General features: G+C 31.9%; 3 protein-coding genes across 3 annotated transcripts; 2 read left to right on the top strand and 1 right to left on the bottom strand.

Annotated features, from left to right (window-relative positions):
- The first annotated feature begins 1,299 nt into the window (after nucleotides 1-1,299).
- Nucleotides 1,300-2,058, top strand: LOC105787159 (uncharacterized). The gene has a single exon (XM_012613602.2). It carries the CDS (start codon nucleotides 1,372-1,374, stop codon nucleotides 2,056-2,058), a length of 687 nt encoding a protein of 228 aa, XP_012469056.1. The 5' UTR covers nucleotides 1,300-1,371.
- Nucleotides 2,059-5,580: 3,522 nt separating this feature from the next.
- On the top strand, nucleotides 5,581-9,418 carry LOC105776778 (mechanosensitive ion channel protein 6). The gene is made up of 5 exons (XM_012599688.2): nucleotides 5,581-7,655; nucleotides 7,720-7,843; nucleotides 8,084-8,377; nucleotides 8,479-8,681; nucleotides 8,825-9,418. Exons 1-5 carry the CDS (start codon nucleotides 5,908-5,910, stop codon nucleotides 9,111-9,113), a joined length of 2,658 nt encoding a protein of 885 aa, XP_012455142.1. The 5' UTR covers nucleotides 5,581-5,907; the 3' UTR covers nucleotides 9,114-9,418.
- A 529-nt stretch (nucleotides 9,419-9,947) lies between these two features.
- On the bottom strand, nucleotides 9,948-13,263 carry LOC105776786 (B-box zinc finger protein 22). Its single transcript, XM_012599701.2, has 3 exons — nucleotides 12,897-13,263; nucleotides 11,444-11,869; nucleotides 9,948-10,657 (listed from the first exon to the last, which is right to left on the bottom strand). Exons 1-3 carry the CDS (start codon nucleotides 13,077-13,079, stop codon nucleotides 10,376-10,378), a joined length of 891 nt encoding a protein of 296 aa, XP_012455155.1. The 5' UTR covers nucleotides 13,080-13,263; the 3' UTR covers nucleotides 9,948-10,375.
- Between the last annotated feature and the right edge of the window lie 5,481 nt (nucleotides 13,264-18,744).

Genomic DNA, 18,744 nt, shown 5'->3' with positions numbered 1-18,744 from the left:
ATAAACTCGAAAACTACTAAAGTAAATGGAGTGGATTTGGATGTTTATATTTATAATTTTTGTATGTAAGTGATCAAGCATATGTTACAATGATGTTAGGAATTAAAATAAATTATGTGTATAGATGTGGAATACGATGTGAAATGGTATGACAAATATAAGAAATGAGACAAAGGAAGAATTTGGTATAAAATTGTATGTGAACTAAATTTGAATTAGGTGTAAGCATTTATATAAGCTTATTATTATCTTGAATTATAGAAATACTACTGAGTTTATCACTCGGTGTTGGTTTTTTTTTTTTTTTGTGTGTGTAGGTTAGGTTTTGTTTGTAATCTTAAATATTGGCTCAGCATCCAATCATCAATCCTGGACTCAATAAAATTTGTATTAGTCTTATTTTGTGTTAAGGAAGGCATGTACCTAGGTTGAGTCATTTTGATATTGAATATGTTTATATGCTTGTATATAAATATGAAGTTGATAGTTGAAATTTGGTTTAGATTGAATTTATATGTGTGAAAGTATATAATGATGTGTGAATGCAAAATAGATATAAAATGTGGTATGACATGTTGCTTAGTTAAAAGATTATAATGTTTAATTTTGATTAGAATGTATATGAGGCATATGAATTAGTATAGAACGATCTAGACTTAAATAAGGTTTAATATGCATTTTGATAAAGAATATTTTGGTTAAACGAATGGTTGTATAGAAAATTGTAGTTTTAAATGTGATATGAAATAAGAGAAAACATGAAGCCCGAGGACATGAGAGAAAATGAAAATAAAATTGTGAGGAAAATGATAATTGTTGCCTTCTTGTGCATATAGACAAAGTTCATGTATCATCAAAGTAAAATCTTAATTTAAGTAATTTATAATTTATAAAATTTTAAATTAGTAATGGTAAAATTATACTTTAACCTTCTAGAAATAATAAAATTTAATTTAATCTTTTAAAAATTATAAAAATATAAACTATTAAAATAATAAAATTACATTTTTACTAAATAAAAATATACAATTAATTCCAACCCAGAAAAAATTTTAATTCCACAAAAAATCTCTAGGAAGCAAAGAGAAGTCCATTATTTAATGAAATTGTTCCACATTACCATTTGAGTTAAATGGCTAAAAGTGTGTCCTAATTATATAAAAACACTAAGAACTCCATTCCTAACAGGAATCGGAATTCCATTCACAATCACAAATCTAAAACTAAAGCCTTAACTTCTGTATATATATTATACACCCAACGTGCCAAAGGCTTTAGGGCGTAAAAGAAAGAGAAATAAGGTGTAGAAGAGGGCTCCGTCTTGGTGTAGCTTACCCTCCCAATTAATCCTCCATTAACAAAGCATTAAAAATGGATCGTTACCAGAGAGTGGAGAAGCCGAAAGCAGAGACACCCATTGACGAGAAGGAGATTCGGATCAGCAGTCAAGGCAGTATGCGCAATTATATCAGTCATGCTTTGACTTTGCTTCAGGAAAAGGGCTCTAATCAAATAGTGTTTAAGGCAATGGGAAAAGCCATTAACAAGGCTGTAGCTATTGTAGAGTTAATTAAGAAAAGAATTGTGGGTCTTCATCAGATTACATCAATTGGATCCACGGATATAACTGATATGTGGGAGCCTTCGGAAGAAGGACTTGTTCCATTGGAGACCACTAGGCATGTGTCCATCATTATCATAACCCTTTCAAAAATAGAACTGAATATGTCATCTGCCGGGTATCAACCTCCATTACCAGCTAATCAGGTGAAAGCGGGATCTCATAATGACCGAGATGGTAGAAGAATGCCAAGGAGTAGAGGGAATGCTGAGTATGAGGATGGAGGCAGGAATCACAATCGTGGCTACGATCGAGGAAGAGGACGAGGTTCCCGTGGCCGTGGCCGTGGACGTGGTGGATACAATGGACAACAGGCTGATAGGATGGAAGATGGAGGCTACAATTATGAAGCCCCTCCCCAAGGTGGTCGTGGCAAGGGATATCGTGGAAGGGGGCGTGGGTTTACATCTAATAGGCCAATTCAGGCAGCCGCGTAAGGCGGTGGCAGTCTTCGAACGTAATCGAAACATTAGATGCAACTCTTGTTACGTGTTGAATTTTTTCTTCATTGTTCATATAGATTCTAATTATTCCCTTTATTGTTGAATTTTACATTGATTTAATTATTATTGAATTTTTAGTGGATCGATTTTGATTGCAATTTTCACAATTATTAAAAACAATAGACACAATTTGCAAATAAAGTCTCGATCTTCCTTATAATATCCATTAGGTAAAGCTTTATCGACAGTAATTTTCTTATTTCTTAAATTACAGAGAAAAAAGTCACTAAACTAACTTTTCTATATCACTGTTGTTCTTTTTATATAAAAAATGTGAAAATATCTCATACACTAACAAGAATTTAAACTAAATAAATAAAAGGCATATACCTATCACATGAATATAGAATTTGTAAAAAGTGGAAGGAATAGGATAAAGGGATCAAAGAGGTAGCTTCATTTACGTAACTTATTTCTAAGCCTATTCAATTCGAATTGAATTTAGGTATGATTTTTTATTTAAATTTAATAAGTTTTAAATATTTTAGACACTAAAAACAGATCAATTTGAGATGATTCAAGGCATTTTAGCATTTTAAAAAAAGTACAAAATAATTTTTAAATAAATGATTATGTTGTAATAATTGGGTATTCATCGAATATTTAAAAAGCTTGAATTATTTTTATTTTATTTTTGTGATTTTAATTTAATTTTTAATAATTTTACTCTTCCAGTTGATATTACAACTAATTTAGCCAACAAGGTCATAATAATGAACATTGTTCATACAAATTTTGTTTTCTCTCAATTCTTATTATTCCAAAAGAGGATACAAATGGTAAAATTGTTGGGGAGATGTTAATTGTTTAGGTTATTAGTACAAATTACAATTATAAATTATATTATCAAAATAATTATACAGAATTCATATATAATTTATACAGAATTTGTTGTAATATCAAAGCCTATCAATTGTAAAATTTTTAGTTTCAACAATTAAAGTATTAAACTCTAATAATATCCAACTATCAAATCCACAGATATTTTTAGGTTAGACTAATATATCATTTGATACTTGAGTTTGAGTTTAATATTTAATTTAGCACATGAACTATTTTTACCAATTTAATACTTAAACTTGACTTTAATATTGAGTTTCTTTTTTTTCAATTTGATAATTGAGCTTTATTTTTGTTGTCTCAATTAAGCACTTGAATTGGTAAGTAAATTACTTTTTAGGTCGATTAAGTACCTATGTTAATTTTACTAGAACACATCTCAAAACATTCATTATATCAAATGATGTCATTTGATTAGGTATCAAATTAAATATTAAAAGCAAACTTAAAACTTAAATTGAAACAAAAATTTAAATATCGAAATATATGAATATTAATTTTTTTAAATTTAAAACAACTTTACCATTTAGGAGTCTTTTAGTACTTAAATTCCTTTTTTTTAAACCAATATTTATTTCATAAAAAGTAAAATGGAGAATACATTTATTCCCTCGGCCCATAATTCCTTTCGTGCGTGCCGTTTGTCTTCATCCTCTTCTTCAGTCATCATTCTTTTTTTTCTTTTCAATTTTACACTTTCCCCCGACCCGCCGCACCCGGTTAGTAATATCACAGCCAATAACATCTTGCCACGTCGGTCTTTCTAATTTCGTCATTATAAAAAGCGCGGGGATAAGGGATTGGGTGTGAGTGAAGCAGTTAAATTGTGTCACCCGCTGGTCCCTTAATTGCCCTTTTTATGAGTTTTTTATTCAATGGGATGGTGGACCAAAACAATTTCTACAATTTTTTTTTTATTTTGATAAACCAATCATTAGTTAAATCAAAAAAAAAAAAGGTAAACTAGATTGTAAGTTACTTGGATATGCTTTAACTTTTCTTTTTATCACCCAAATTTTAAATCTTTCAATTTAACCATAATTTTATATAAAAGTTGAGAACTAAATAATCAATTTTAACAAAAGAAATTTGACATGATTAATAATTAACCTATAGCATATATTATTCAATCTATTTAATGAATGTATTTTCACCAAAAGTAGGAAATAAGAATACAATATGCTTTAATTTGTTTTTCTTCTTTTCTAAGCCAAAATAATGAATACTTGTCCATGATGTAAAACTTTTAAATCTTGGTTGTTTTTCATAATTATAAGTTTTAAAATAATTTTTTCTCGCATGATTATTGTATTTTTGACATATATAAACACAAAGAAAATATTATGAATAAATGACAAAAGTTGTTTGTGTGTGAATTATATTTTCTTTTGATTCATGTGAAGAAATCAATGAATCCATGGGCAGTACGGTATTGGGCTTTTCTATTAAAATATGATGAAATTATTAATTACAAAATTAATATGATTCTAGATTATTTACCAAACCATCTACGACTGTAACTAAATGGTTTGGTAAATTTATTTACTAAATTGTATCGATTTTTCGGTCAAATTATCACATGAAATAACGAGATCTGAGATGATAAAGATTTTCTATTCTATCATATTGATGTCTGACATCTTTAATCACCATTTCATGTGGCAATTTGGTGGGGAAAAACAAATCAAATATTCCTTTCAAACGATAATTTGATGTTACAAAATTGATCGCATTAACAAAATAATTTTATAGACTTTTTACTACATCATCCATGATTATTTTTAATTATTTAATAATATTGTAGTAATTTTTTATGTCATTTACACATAAATTTGGTAATTTTTTATTCTAAATCCTGAATCCCAAACCTTGAACTTTAAATTCAAGTTGTTCAGGGTTCAAGGTTTAGAATTTGAGTTTGAGGTTTAAAGTTCAACGTACAGGATAAAAGAAAATCAAAATTATTTGTTAATGACATGAAAAAGTTTTTAAAATATCATTAAATACTTAAAAGGGACCATAGATAATATGGTAGAAAGGGTCTATAAAATATCATTAAATAATTTAAAACACATATTATTGGAATAAATAAGTTTTATTTTATATTATTAAAAAACCACGCTATTGTTACATTCAATAATTCTTAATTTGTCAAATATATTACATATATAAAGAAAAAATTCATGCTTAAATCCTAAGTACGACATTATTAAAAGAGTAATTATAAAGAATCATAAAAGGTAAAGATATTTAAATTATTAAAAACTATAACAAGTACATTAAATTTGTTTAACCAAAAGTGGTGGATGAATCCCCATTTTCCACGGAAAAAAAAGCAACTCTTAAAAAATCCATAATTCCCAAAAAAAAGGAAAAAAGAGTTAAGAATCATGCAGTCCTACAATCTAGTATCCACTAACTTTAGAAAGTTCTACCTTATACTTTTTTTAACTTTTTTTTTGGGATTGATTTTAAATAATAATCATTAAAAAATCAATGTCAATAGTGTAATATAGGGGAAATATTAAGGTCAAATGAGATCTATAGTTTAGAAGTAAGAAAGTAGACCATGCAACACTAAAAACCGTTGTTTTAATATTCTCTTTGCCACTTGTTCTCTTACTTCTTCTTCTTCCAATTAACTCTCTTTCTTCCTTTTTCTCTCTGATCAAAGATCCAATTCAATCAATTATCTTTTCCGCTCTTTCACGCGTCAGGAGAGGAAAAAGAGGAAAAAAAAGTTTGATTTTCTTTCATTTTCCGAGGAACCAAACTCCACATTCTCCTCGTCTTTGCACCACCTGAAGGAAAAAGTTTGCGTTTTTTCTTTAGTTCAGACTATTTCATTGTTCTTATACTTTTAAAACCAGTTTTCTTTTTTTTCTTTCTTAAATGATTCTGTTTCTGGCTATATTGGATTAAGATTAGGAAGGTAAAACGGCCATGACCGTTGAAACGGCTGACCGGAAAGAAACCATCGTGAAGGTTGATGATGGAAGCAACAAAGGCAGTATTGCTGCTGCTTCGGATATCGTCAGTGGTGGTGGAGGTAAGTTTTGGAGAGAATCAAGCTATGATTTTTTGCAAGACAGTGGGAAAATCAGCAGCGACTGGAAGAAAGAGATTGTTGACATGAACAGCAGTAGCAGTGGTAGTAGTAGTAATAGAAGTGAAGGTTTTGATTTCATGCAAAGCAAACAAGGTGCCATGGAAGATCCACCATCGAAGTTGATTGGTCAGTTCTTGCATAAGCAAAAAGCTTCAGGTGAGATTTCCTTGGATATGGATTTGGAAATGGATGAACTTCAACAACAACCACCCGATCACGGCGGTTCATTGCCTACAGTTGCTGAATCACCTTCCCCTTCAGCAACTACCTTTCCAAGAGTGTCCTTTGAAAACAACCCTTTAAGAAGAAGACAAAGTAAAGGGTCACAATTGAAAGAAGAGAGTGATGGGGTTGTAAAGTGCAGTTCAAATTCATCATTTACAAGAAGTGAAGGTGGTTCTTTTAAGAGAAAGTCAAACTTGTTAGTCACCAAGACAAAGTCCAGGTTGATAGACCCTCCTACACCTGAAAAAGGTGAGCCAAGGTCAGCTAGAGCTGGCACTGGGAAGTCAGGAAGGAGATCTGGGTTTCTAGGGAAAACCATGGAAGAAGAAGAGGATGATCCATGGCTTGAAGAGGATTTGCCTGATGAGTATAAGAAAGATAAGTTAAGTATTTGGGTTTTGCTTGAATGGTTAAGTTTGATTGTGATTATTGCTTGTTTAATTTGTAGTCTTACAATTCATTATTTAAGAGAGAAACGTTTATGGGATCTTATGTTATGGAAATGGGAAGTTTTGGTTTTAGTTTTAATATGTGGTAGATTAGTTTCAGGGTGGATTATAAGGATAGTTGTGTTTTTCATTGAGAGGAATTTTCTTTTGAGAAAAAGAGTATTGTATTTTGTATATGGAGTGAGGAAAGCTGTTCAGAATTGTTTATGGCTGGGACTGGTTTTGATTGCTTGGCATTACTTGCTTGATAAGAAAGTTCAGAGGGAAACTAAGAGTAAATTTCTTAAATATGTGACTAGAGTTTTGGTTTGTCTTGTGGTTGGCGTAATGTTGTGGTTAGTGAAGACCCTTTTGGTGAAGGTTTTGGCATCTTCTTTTCATGTTAGTACTTATTTTGATAGAATCCAGGAGTCATTGTTCAATCAATATGTAATCGAGTCTCTTTCTGGTCCGCCGTTTATCGAAATTCAAAGAGCAGAGGAGGAGGAGGAGAGGCTTGCGAAGGAAGTTATGAACCTACAAAATGCTGGTGCTAAGGTTCCTCCAGGGCTCAAGCCGTCCACCACTTCGTCACCCCTTTCTGCGAGAACGATAGGGAGTGGACGGATCCTTAAAAGTCCTCGAGGAAAAAGTCCAAGGCTTTCGCGTGTGCTTTCTTCCGAGAAGGGAGAGAAGGATGATATGGGGATAACAATTGACCGTTTGCACAAATTGAATCATAAAAATGTCTCTGCTTGGAACATGAAAAGGTTGATGAATATAGTCCGCCATGGAGCTCTTTCCACTTTAGATGAGCAAATACAAGATTCGACTCATGACGATGAAGCTGGAACAAACATTAGTAATGAACGTGAGGCGAAAGTTGCAGCAAGAAAAATCTTCCAGAATGTTGCTAAGCCGGGATCCAAGTAGGTCTATCATTCCTAAGAGGTTTTTTTATCCTTATCTTGTTGCTAATAATCGTCTTCTCAGGTTTATCTACTTGGAGGACATCGGACGTTTTCTTCAAGAAGATGAGGCTTTGAAGACTATGAGTCTCTTTGAAGATGCACTTGAAAGCAGGAGAATTAGCAAGAAATCCCTCAAGAATTGGGTGGTAAGAATACATGCAACATGCTTTGGCATATAATTTACTTCTAACATTTCTCTTCTGCATAAATATTATCCGTCGTTTGCATGTGCACATTGTTAGTATATGCTTTTACCGTCTAAAACAAGGCCTTGTTCCCCCTTTTCCTTCCATCGAACAGAATCACTAAAATAGAAGTTGCATTCATAAATTTAAGATTTACCGTTTGTATGTATGCAATGGTGTGATGATGCTTCAATCTCTTAGGTCAATGCTTTTAGAGAACGAAGGGCACTTGCCTTCACGTTGAATGATACTAAAACGGCAGTCAACAGACTTCATCATATTGTGGATATCATAGTTGGCATCATCATTGTGGTTATTTGGCTCCTCATACTCGAAATTGCCACCAGCAAAGTTCTTGTTTTCATTAGCTCTCAACTGCTTGTTGTTGCATTCGTATTCGGAAACACCTGCAAGACGGTATTCGAAGCCATTATATTCTTGTTCGTTATGCACCCATTTGATGTAGGGGACAGGTGTGAAATTGATGGAATTCAGGTACGTAAATAGGCGTATGAACTTCTTTTTCCTCTTTTTATCTTAGTGATCACATGAATTTTGTTTATTGAATCATTCTTTTAAATTCTTGGGGCTCTCAGATGGTTGTGGAGGAAATGAACATCTTAACTACGATTTTCCTAAGATATGACAACCAGAAGATCATGATCCCGAACAGTGTCCTGGCTACGAAGGCAATACATAACTATTACCGTAGCCCGGATATGGGTGATGCAGTTGAATTCTGTATCCACGTAAAAACTCCTGCAGATAAGATTGGTCTGATGAAGCAGAGGATATTGAGGTGAGTAAAAAAAGATGCAATCGTTTACCTCACTTCTCCTTTGTTTACGAGTCTTTATTGTTTATGTGTGGCACTTTATAGTGTATTATTAATGAAATATTTGTCAAACATGTCTGATTAAATGGATCATTTTCTTGGTGCAGTTACATCGAGCACAAGAGCGACCACTGGTGTCCAACTCCAATGGTAATATTCAAGGAACTCGAAGAGTTGAATAGAGTAAGGATAGCAATATGGCTCCAACATAAAATGAACCACCAAGACATGGGAGAGAGGTGGGCAAGAAGAGCTCTCTTGGTCGAAGAGATGGTTAAGATTTTCAACGACTTAGATATTAAATATCGCTTATATCCCATCGACATCAACGTCTGTAGCATGCCTACCGTGACATCCGACCACCTTCCTCCTAACTGGACAGTACCTAACAGCTAAACAAGGTAACAAGCAAAAATTACAGAACCCCATCATATCCAGTACAGTTTCGAAGTTACGAGTAGATTTTCCAGCCCTGTAAAGGTTTTTTTGTGGATGGTTTTAACCTAGAGAGAGATAAATATTTTTCAACTATTTTGGTAGATTGAACCAAATCTGCTTTGCTTGATGATTGTATAGTTTAAGAATCAATAATTTCATGTTTTTTGTTATCATGCTGCATTACAATTATAATCAATTACAAGAGGGTTCCTGTAATTAAGAGTATCAAATTTTTATTCTATTGCCAGCTAAAGTAGTCTCAATCAATTTCTCAATCATTACATTCTCTGTCACAAATCACAATCACAACAATCCTTGGTTTCTTGTATACTACAAAATACAAGGGACCATTTCCCCCCACCTGTTGCCAGCTGCAACTAATATTTTGAGTAAAATCTTATGCTATAAATTTTAAGTGGCATCCATAAAATCTGAAATTGAATCTTAAACATCTACAATCCCTTATCTTGTGCATGAAGTGGCTTCGGATCATTAATTTTGAATAGATATTTCCAGTAGAGTTTTAAAGGGTTGAAATGAAAGCAAGAGAGTTCACATGCAACCTGAGCTGAAGCAGTTCTTGTCTTTAAAAAAAAAACACACTTTCTAAGAAACCAAGTTTCAAGCCTCGTGACTCTTCTGACGTCTGACTCTGCTTTGGTCCGATCGGCTGCCAAGATACTACTTGTCCTCTAATCCTGTTGTAACTAAATTGGCTTCATCTTTCAAATCCACATCATACAGATCTTTGCATAAGGTTTGCAGAAATGGAAGCTTCTTCAATAGCATACATTTTTCCCTTGAAAACATCACATTGATACAAATATGAACTGATTGTGGCCAAGATCACAGAAAATAATGGAAAATCAAACCACTAGCTGTTTCGAAGTCTAGAAGACAGATAAATATGTTGATCAGGGTACACTGTGAATCATGAAGAAATACAAGCTGTTAATAGAAACGACACTAACTCCTTCCATAAACAAGCTTTTTTCATCTGGTGACCTTTTTTATTCTGGTTTTTACGTTATCAACCAAAATATTAACTGCAGAATGAAAATGATTCTACATAAGAGGAAAAGTGGCTTAGCCTAAACTGGAAGCAAGTAGCTCAAGCCAGTACTTGGAAAGATGGTGACCTACTTAATATAATAGGCTAAAAGCACTCCTGAGAAGGTGGATCCGAAAAACTTGTGCATTTTAAACTTCAGCGGATGATTCTAAATGTGTCGCCGGCGTTTTCGGTTGGAGCCACTACGCCATGAATTGAAGGGGTTTTTCATAACTGAGCAGCATATGTCAGGAACAAAAACCACACTATCACATTGATCGCGAGAATCGTTTGGCCAATACAGCCCTGAGGCTGTTGGAGGTGAAGGCAGTTGTGGTACAGCCCATGAGGAGTCTGGCACCTGACCCAAGCGCTCATCATCATCTACCTCGTCATCAGCAGATCTCAAGATTGATGAGCTGTCAGAATCTCCACGCTTGCCACTATCAGCCTGGAAGAATCCAACAAAAATAATCCAGACAGAACTATTAGTTGCATTAACCAGACCTTTCAAAGATCTATAGAACTAATGGAGCAATAGAAGACACAAGACCACACTGTCTAGTTTAATTTACTAGCTGAGCTACAAAATAGTATAATATGACCTAATAAAGAACTAAGACCCAGTAACCGCACATGACAAACTAACAGGTCAACTTGAAATAGTTGACTTCAAAATTAAAACACAGAGTGGAATAGAATAGTTGACTGCATGACCAATATATTAAAGCTTAGCTATTAATCTGTGTCGGGTTCCAACTGATTTTTTGAAGGACCACGGTAGCTGAACTAAATAATCCAACCTATAATTCTATTCAATACAGCAGCAACCAACATCTAGCTCTCCCAAAAATGGTTACGATAAAGTCATACCGCAAAGTGGAATTCTTGGGCAGTCAACATGAGCTTGAGATCCTCCTCGTGGTTTATATGCCTTTGGAAGGACTGAAGCCTCTTTGTACTTTTTTTTTTTTTACTTCAAGACATGACAATCACTGCAAAAGCTGCATCTATACATGCACACACATAAACAGAGGCAACAGGTGTGCGCATGCAGGTATAATTCACTCGCTCATTTAGCATGTGTCTTCGAGAAAGATAGCACCTTACTAAAAGGACCTTAGTACACTTTCAGGAAAGGCACGCACGCAAATATTACTAGAAACAAGGTGGGTAGCCTCCACTCTACATGAGACCAATATTAAACTTAGTATAAAATCTACAACTATAAGCGTACCTTAGATGACCCATCATCCATGTAACCATAGCTTTGATTAAAGTCAGTTAACCCAAATATATCATCCATTTGCCATGACTGAATGCTTCCAGCTGTAGAACCTCCAGCGTATGTTACTTTCGTCAGCTCATTGTTCACATCTCCAAGATTTGATGGTAGAACCTCATTATATCCACCAGTGAATGCCATAGGAGCCGCCCTTCTAGATGTAGAATTAGTTTTAGTTTCTGAAGTCTTTTCACTAGAAGGAGATTTGACATCGGAAGAAGATGCACCAGGGTCAGTTGTTTCAAGACCAACTTTTACTCCAGTAAGAAGAAATCTCTGATGACTAGACACGTAAGGATTTGCTGTATGTATAGCAACATCGCACTTTCGACAGAGTAAAGCTCGATCTTGCAAACAAAAGAAAAACCCAGATGCTTCCTATCAAGAAAGGTTGATATGTCAGAACTGGTTGATTGTCATAAGGAACGCTTATTCAAAAAAAAAAAAAAATTTACTACAATATGACAACTAAGCCACAAATTCAGGCAGTTCGAAACTCCAGCCTCCACAGGAGTCTAGATATGATCAAAAGCACAAGCAAAATGCTAGAGATAGCTTCTAGACGTCTGACATGGGATAATTTAGAAAAGCTTTCTTGTGAAAGACGTTTTAGCAATGAACTGCCGCTGTACCAACATATTGACATATTGCACATGCTTAGAAAGCTTGAAAAAATGAGTTAACTTCAGCCATTATTTCTCTGCCAACCATCTAACTGAATTAATGATATGCTTGAAGCAATTCACTGAGTCAGATATGGTTAAAACAATATTTCAATTTCATAAATCACATACTACATCAGTTTCCATAAAAGAAGCAACAATTCTAACAACATCATCCCTATCCCCACCCTCCTACATCTTGGTTACGGAGACAATAACTTTAAATAAACTACATTGGTAATTAAGTTGCGTTAAAAGGCTCCAAGTTTTGCGTAAGTCATCATCTCATACTCTTTCCTACAACAAAATTAAAGGCTGGTTCTTATGAACCAATAGTAACACCGGAAACTTTAGTAAAAAAAATTAAATAAATTATTTTACTTTTACACACACAAAAACATTACATTTAATCATTCACTCATTTTTTATTCAACAAAAATAGAAAATAAAATTAAAAAATACAGCAAACGAAATAGAACCCCATTCCTTAGTAAAAAAAAACAAAACAAAAACAAAATTTTGGAAAAAAACAGATCAAAGTTAAGATCCTAAAATATAAACTACAAAAGGTTCCCCAAAATTTAAAATATCATGTCTCTCACAGAAACTATTAAAGCAACTCCAACCGAAATTTCAAATTAAACCCAAATTCCACCTTACCTTAAACTTACAAGTTCTAACTTCTAAAACAAACATAACCAGTGAACCCAGAAAAAAGTTTCAAACTTTTTTTGGGGGAATACCTGACAAATGTCACATTTAGGCATCTGTGAAGAAGACGAAGATAGCGGGACACGCTGGTGCTTGCTAGCCAACTTATTGGCAGCATGGATTTTCTCGTCGCACGCCCAACACAGCGCCGCCTCATCCGCGCAGCACAGCACCTTGGCCTCCGCCGCCTCGCATACGTTGCACTGAATCCTCATCTCTCTGTTCTCTACCTCTAAAAGAAAAAGAAAATTCAAAATTTCTCTTTGAAGAAATAGAAAGGGGTTTATGTATGGTTTAAGGCAGGAGGGGTAAAAGCAGGCGAAGCCAAACGAACTGATTCCCTTTTTTACTTTACGACTATTATTTATATTATTGAAAATAAAAAATAAATTTTGGGGGCATTGGAAATGGTAGGATTTTATAAGGGGAGCGGAATGGGTGAGGAGGATATTTTTTGAGGCTGTGATTTGAGAAAGTAGACGTGGCCATATTTGGGTGTGTCTTTGACTTGAGAGACCAAGCCGCCTTTCTGCCTCTGTCGGATCCCGACCGGTAATCCAAATTTAAGTCTTGCCAACTATTTTTGTTACTCTTTTCTCCAAATTGATGTTTCGTAAAACACAATTACATATATCTCCCATATATCATAATTCGTTAATTTATATTACATTTTTGAATAATAATTTTTTTAAAAATTTAATAGTTTAATGAGAATTTTAAAAATTTTAATAAATGTAATGATTATAAAATATGTTTTTCAACGATTATTTATTTTTCTTTTTTCACTTTTTTTCTTTATATCAGTTACAAAATTAAAAGTTGACAGGGTATTAATTTCTTAGAATGAGAAATTTTTATTTAAACCTCTTAATAATTTATAAAATTTTAAATTAGTAATGAAAATTTTATATTTTAAACTCTCAAAAATAATAAAATTTATTTTATTTTAAAAATATTATAAAAATAAACTATTAAAATAGTAAAATTATATTTTTACTATCACTGCTTTATAAATAAAGGATCCTTAATTACCCTAAAAAATAAAGGACCCTTAATTAATACGGTAACACTTTAATTTTTTTTAAAATATATATATATATATATATTTGTTTAATTTTATTTTCAGAAATTTGAATGACGAATTTAGTTAACATAAAGGCTGACATTTAATTTGATTTGATTGCTCAACAATCCTAATCATGTCTCTAATTTCTAAGATTTGGACAGAGAAATTAATTACTTTGTGTTTGATTATGGTATATAAATTTTGCAAATTATTCTTGCAATTTAAATAGATAAAGTTTTCTTTTTGTTACAAATTGTGGATAAGATTAATTAAGGTAAGATGATTGCATTTAGGATCATGATTTGTGAATCTAAATATTTGGTTAATATATGAAAAAGAAACAATATATATTTGTATGAAATATTGAAAACATAAAAGGAAAATCAAAGATTGAAATGTGAATATGACTTTGTAGAAATAATTTTATGAATTCTCACAATGAATAAACTTTATATAAATAAAATTCAATAGTTGATATTATTCCCAATACGTCAATGGGAATATATTCTTAAAATGATAGATATGAATAAACTTTGAAGATATACCTTTCAATATTTACCAAATATATTCCAAAAAGAAAAAAAGAAAAACATGCTTACGTATATATTATTCATAGGAATTTAAAATCCATCACTAAAACTTGAATACAATTACAAAAATATATATATATGGGAAATTCCACAAATTGTTGTGGTGGGAAATTAAACGATTGTGTTCATCTGTTTGGATTAATTTGATTTGATGTGATTTGAATTAGATTTAGATAAAGACTTTATATAATTGGGTTAGTTAGGATTAATTTGAATTTGGATTAAATAATTTTAAAATATTTTATTTAAATTTAAATTATAAAATTTATTATTTTATTATTTTTACCAAAAATTATTATTTCTTAAAATAATAAAATAAAATTTTGAGTAAGTAAAATGAAGTTGAACGGTGTCTATGTTTAATTTTATTTTAAAAACATTCTAACCTCAACCCAATTCAATTCAATACATCTATACTTTTATTTAAAAATATAAATAATTAGTCGATTGAATTTCAATGCAAAAGGTCGTGAGTTCGAGTGTGTTAAAATATACTATCTTTTTATTTAATGGTTGGGGAAACTATAAATAGCTATAGGCATTCTATAGGAAAAAAAAAAACCCAGATATGATAAGAATTAAAATTAATGTTAAAAAAAATATATAAATAACTAAAAACAGACCTAACCATATGCCCATGTAATTTTAAGTCTGACCTTCATTTACAAACTCACTAACTCAGGTGTCAGAAATAAAGCCATTACATCTCTTTCACGAACAAGCATTAACTTCTTTTAATAGCAAAATAAAAATCTCACTTTTAGTGAATAAGTGACTAAAGATGATGGAAATGAACTCTCTAGTAATATTGAAATTCGAGAAGAAAAAGAGAGATAGCTTAGAGAGAGAGGGAGTGTCTCTTGTCATTATCGAGATGCCATATGTAATTTTTGTATTGGTTTTGTGTTTTTTAAAGTCTAATTAACATATTGATCTTCTGTCTAAGTTTAAGTAGGTATGAGTTATCATGTCAGGACAATAAATAAATGTGATCTATCATGTCAAGACAACATATAAATTTAATGTACGAGTGGCAAGTACTTTGTTGGGATAATATATATGGAGGTACTTAAACTTGACAACTTATAACTACTTGGTACCTAATATTTTTTTGGACCTAATTGGTACCTACACATGAAAATTAGAATTCAACTTTGTACTTTTTTTAGATACTTGACTAACATGACCATTAAAATACGTTGATGCAACACTAACGATCAATAACATGGTGACATATGACAGCCTCATATTTTAATACGTGACAAAAAAAATTAAAAGATAAAAAATATTTAAATTTTTTTATTTTATTTTTTGCCACGTATTAAAATGTGAGGCACATGTCACCATGCTATTGATTCTTAATGTCACATTAGCATATTTTAATAGTGTTAGTCAGGTATCTTAAAAAAGTACCAAGTTGCCTTTTGATTTCCAAGTTTAGGGATAAGTTAAGTAAAAAAAAGGTTTAGATATATCAAATATGTATAGATTACCAAGTTCAAGTATCTCTATATATATTAACCCTATTTTGTTTGTGTTAAGGGTTTGGTTTAATCCACAACGTTTGTTAGCAAAACCTTGGGTTCCCAGGATTGTTGGCTCGCAACATCTTAAGCTCATGGTTATATAATCTATAAAAAAAAGTACAATTTCATGCCACTTTGTCACTTTTTATAAACTCTCTTTTTTGAAACATTCATATATTTAGTTGGAAAAATAGCTTTTAATCTTTTTATTCTTAAACACTTGTAGGATATATATAAAGGATGTGATAGTGAAATAATAAGATAAATATAACATATAAATATGTAAACTATTTGAACTAACTAATATCATTGTAAAAGTAAATGACAAAATTATGTTAAATTATAATATAAAGACCAAATATCAAATGTGAGGATAGTAGAGAAATCGAAGCTACAATTTTATTATTATCTTATAATAATTAAAAAAGGTACATGACATTAGTTAGTCCAAATAATTAGCACATTTAATATAGTTGATCTAGATTTTCGAAATAACATATTTCATAATCCCAAAACAAAAAAAAATTTGTTAGAATAATATTTTTTTAAATCAAGGTAAAAATCTTAATTAGATAAAAAAACCTAGCTTATCAATATTAACCATTTTCTAAAGATTCAATTATTGAAAACGGTGATGGACAAACAAAGTTTCGAAATTGTGACGTAGTCTTTAATTGTTAATTAGATGCACAAAAAGCAAAGGCTTGCGGCCAAATGTTAGCAGACATTAATTGCAACATTTAATTTACAATTTGAATGCATGGATCTGCGTTCACAATTAACAGCTAGTTTTGCTCAATTATTATCCATCTCATCATCATATAAATATCAGTGAATGAATTGTTTTATTACTCAAATATCTATAACGAGTATCTAAAACACCTCCCTACACTGCCACGTTTCTCAGCTATCCTTCTCCTGTTTTAAAAAATGGTCAAATGCGATTTTTGGTCCCTCTACCATGATTAAAATTATAATTTAATTTTTATACTTGAATTTCTACAACAATTTGATCCCTAAATGGGTACTTGACACTTATAAATTTCGACTTTAACAATGTATATTACATTGTTATACTTTTTGAACTCCATTAAAATCAAAATAAATTATTGTAGTATGATTGCTAGAACATCAAAATTAACGGGTTTCGAGTTCTTTGTAAAATATTTCAGAATGTAAATCGTACTCTATAGTTAAACGAAACCCTAACCACAACATATCACTTGTTTATTTTTCACAAAACACTTAAAACATTCATCCTCTACATTCTACATTATCCTACGTACGCAAGATTTTCTAAACCCAAATTTTGAAGCATAACATAATGGTTGTCATTCATTAAGATTGAAAGAAAGACATGGTGCTTAGATGCAACTACAATGGAGTATTCCCTAGTGGTTAGGTGTTGCAGTATTATGAAGATGGATGTACTTGTTGATAGAATCATTCATTACTTAAGAGATTTTGGTTTCTATCACGTTAGCTAAATTAAGAATTTTACTTTCGTTCTGACACTCATTTTCGCTAATTTGATTGTACAATGGAGATTCGAGACCTATACGTTTCATCTTTCATGTGGCAAAACTATAATAATATTAGACAATGTAGCGTTATTGATGGGCCTTCTAATGGACAAGCTTTTGGTAATTTGAATTTTTTAATTCAATCTAGAGAGGTCTTTGTTCTAGCAACTGGAATAGCTCCTAACAATAAGTCTAATGTTGATGGGCTTCGGATTAAGTTAACATGATTGAAGATCACCTTCTAGCATCTCCTAGAGAATCCAACTCTCAAAAATATTGAACGTCATGCTACAGCTTACATTCTTTGTTTGATTGGAGGCATGTTGATGGCAAAAAAGTATGGCAACGAAGTTCTTTCCATGTATCTCTAATTGTTATCTAATTTTGAAATGACTAGAACATATGGTTGGGAGTTTGCGATTATAACATCCCTATACAAGGCATTATGTAAGGTGTGCTGAGTGAAAAAAGATTAATATATGTAGAAGTACCTAAACTTGGCAACTTATACCTACTTAGTATCAAAATGTTGTTTTTGGACCTAATTGATACCAAAACTTAGAAACCGTAAGCCAATTTGATACTTTTTTTAGGTGCTTAACTAACATTGTTGAAATTTGTTGACATGATGTTGACGTGATACTAATGACCTATAGCATGATGATGCATTACAGCCTCACCTTTTGACATGTAGCAAAATATTTTATTTTGCATATGTATCCACACCCAAGTTTGCAAAAGCAAACATCTAATGTTTATTTCTTCAATTTGAAGTTGAGCTGCCCTACAAAGCACCTTATACAAATATGCCAAAATTGCTAATCTTCGGCTTAATATATCTACGTATCAAAAGATTTGAGTAGAGGTACATGGTATGGACCTTCTTGCTAAACTTACATAGAAGTAGTATACCTCTTTCCATCCAAAGCATCCAAGCTCTGACATATTATTGGTCCATCTCCTTAGTAGTTGCATGTAGCAAAGGGGTTGAATTGACAAGTCTCATCAATCATGTGCATTTCAATCGATACCCATCCAATTTTTCTCTTTCTTAGACGGTACAACATCCAACAATAGATAACGCTCTAACTCCGCATCAAAGTTACTATCTTCAATTACCACCTACTCATTGATTGGCAAGTTAGTTATTAAAATAATATCTTTTGGCATTATAG

The sequence above is a fragment of the Gossypium raimondii genome, chromosome 1 (genome assembly GCF_025698545.1).
Source record: "Gossypium raimondii isolate GPD5lz chromosome 1, ASM2569854v1, whole genome shotgun sequence".
In the NCBI taxonomy this organism is placed as follows: domain Eukaryota; kingdom Viridiplantae; phylum Streptophyta; class Magnoliopsida; order Malvales; family Malvaceae; genus Gossypium; species Gossypium raimondii.
Note: the sequence above shows the minus strand (reverse complement) of the source record. Positions and strands in the feature narration are given on the sequence as shown.

Coding starts and splice junctions, on each gene's coding strand:
- LOC105787159 (XM_012613602.2), top strand. CDS start 1,372: ATGGATCGTTACCAGAGAGTGGAGAAGCCGAAAGCAGAGACACCCATT.
- LOC105776778 (XM_012599688.2), top strand. CDS start 5,908: ATGACCGTTGAAACGGCTGACCGGAAAGAAACCATCGTGAAGGTTGAT. Junction 7,844..8,083: donor AATCCCTCAAGAATTGGGTG/GTAAGAATACAT, acceptor TCAATCTCTTAG/GTCAATGCTTTTAGAGAACG. Junction 8,378..8,478: donor GTGAAATTGATGGAATTCAG/GTACGTAAATAG, acceptor TGGGGCTCTCAG/ATGGTTGTGGAGGAAATGAA.
- LOC105776786 (XM_012599701.2), bottom strand. CDS start 13,079: ATGAGGATTCAGTGCAACGTATGCGAGGCGGCGGAGGCCAAGGTGCTG. Junction 11,870..12,896: donor CTAAATGTGACATTTGTCAG/GTATTCCCCCAA, acceptor CTTTCTTGATAG/GAAGCATCTGGGTTTTTCTT. Junction 10,658..11,443: donor TGGATGATGGGTCATCTAAG/GTACGCTTATAG, acceptor GGATTCTTCCAG/GCTGATAGTGGCAAGCGTGG.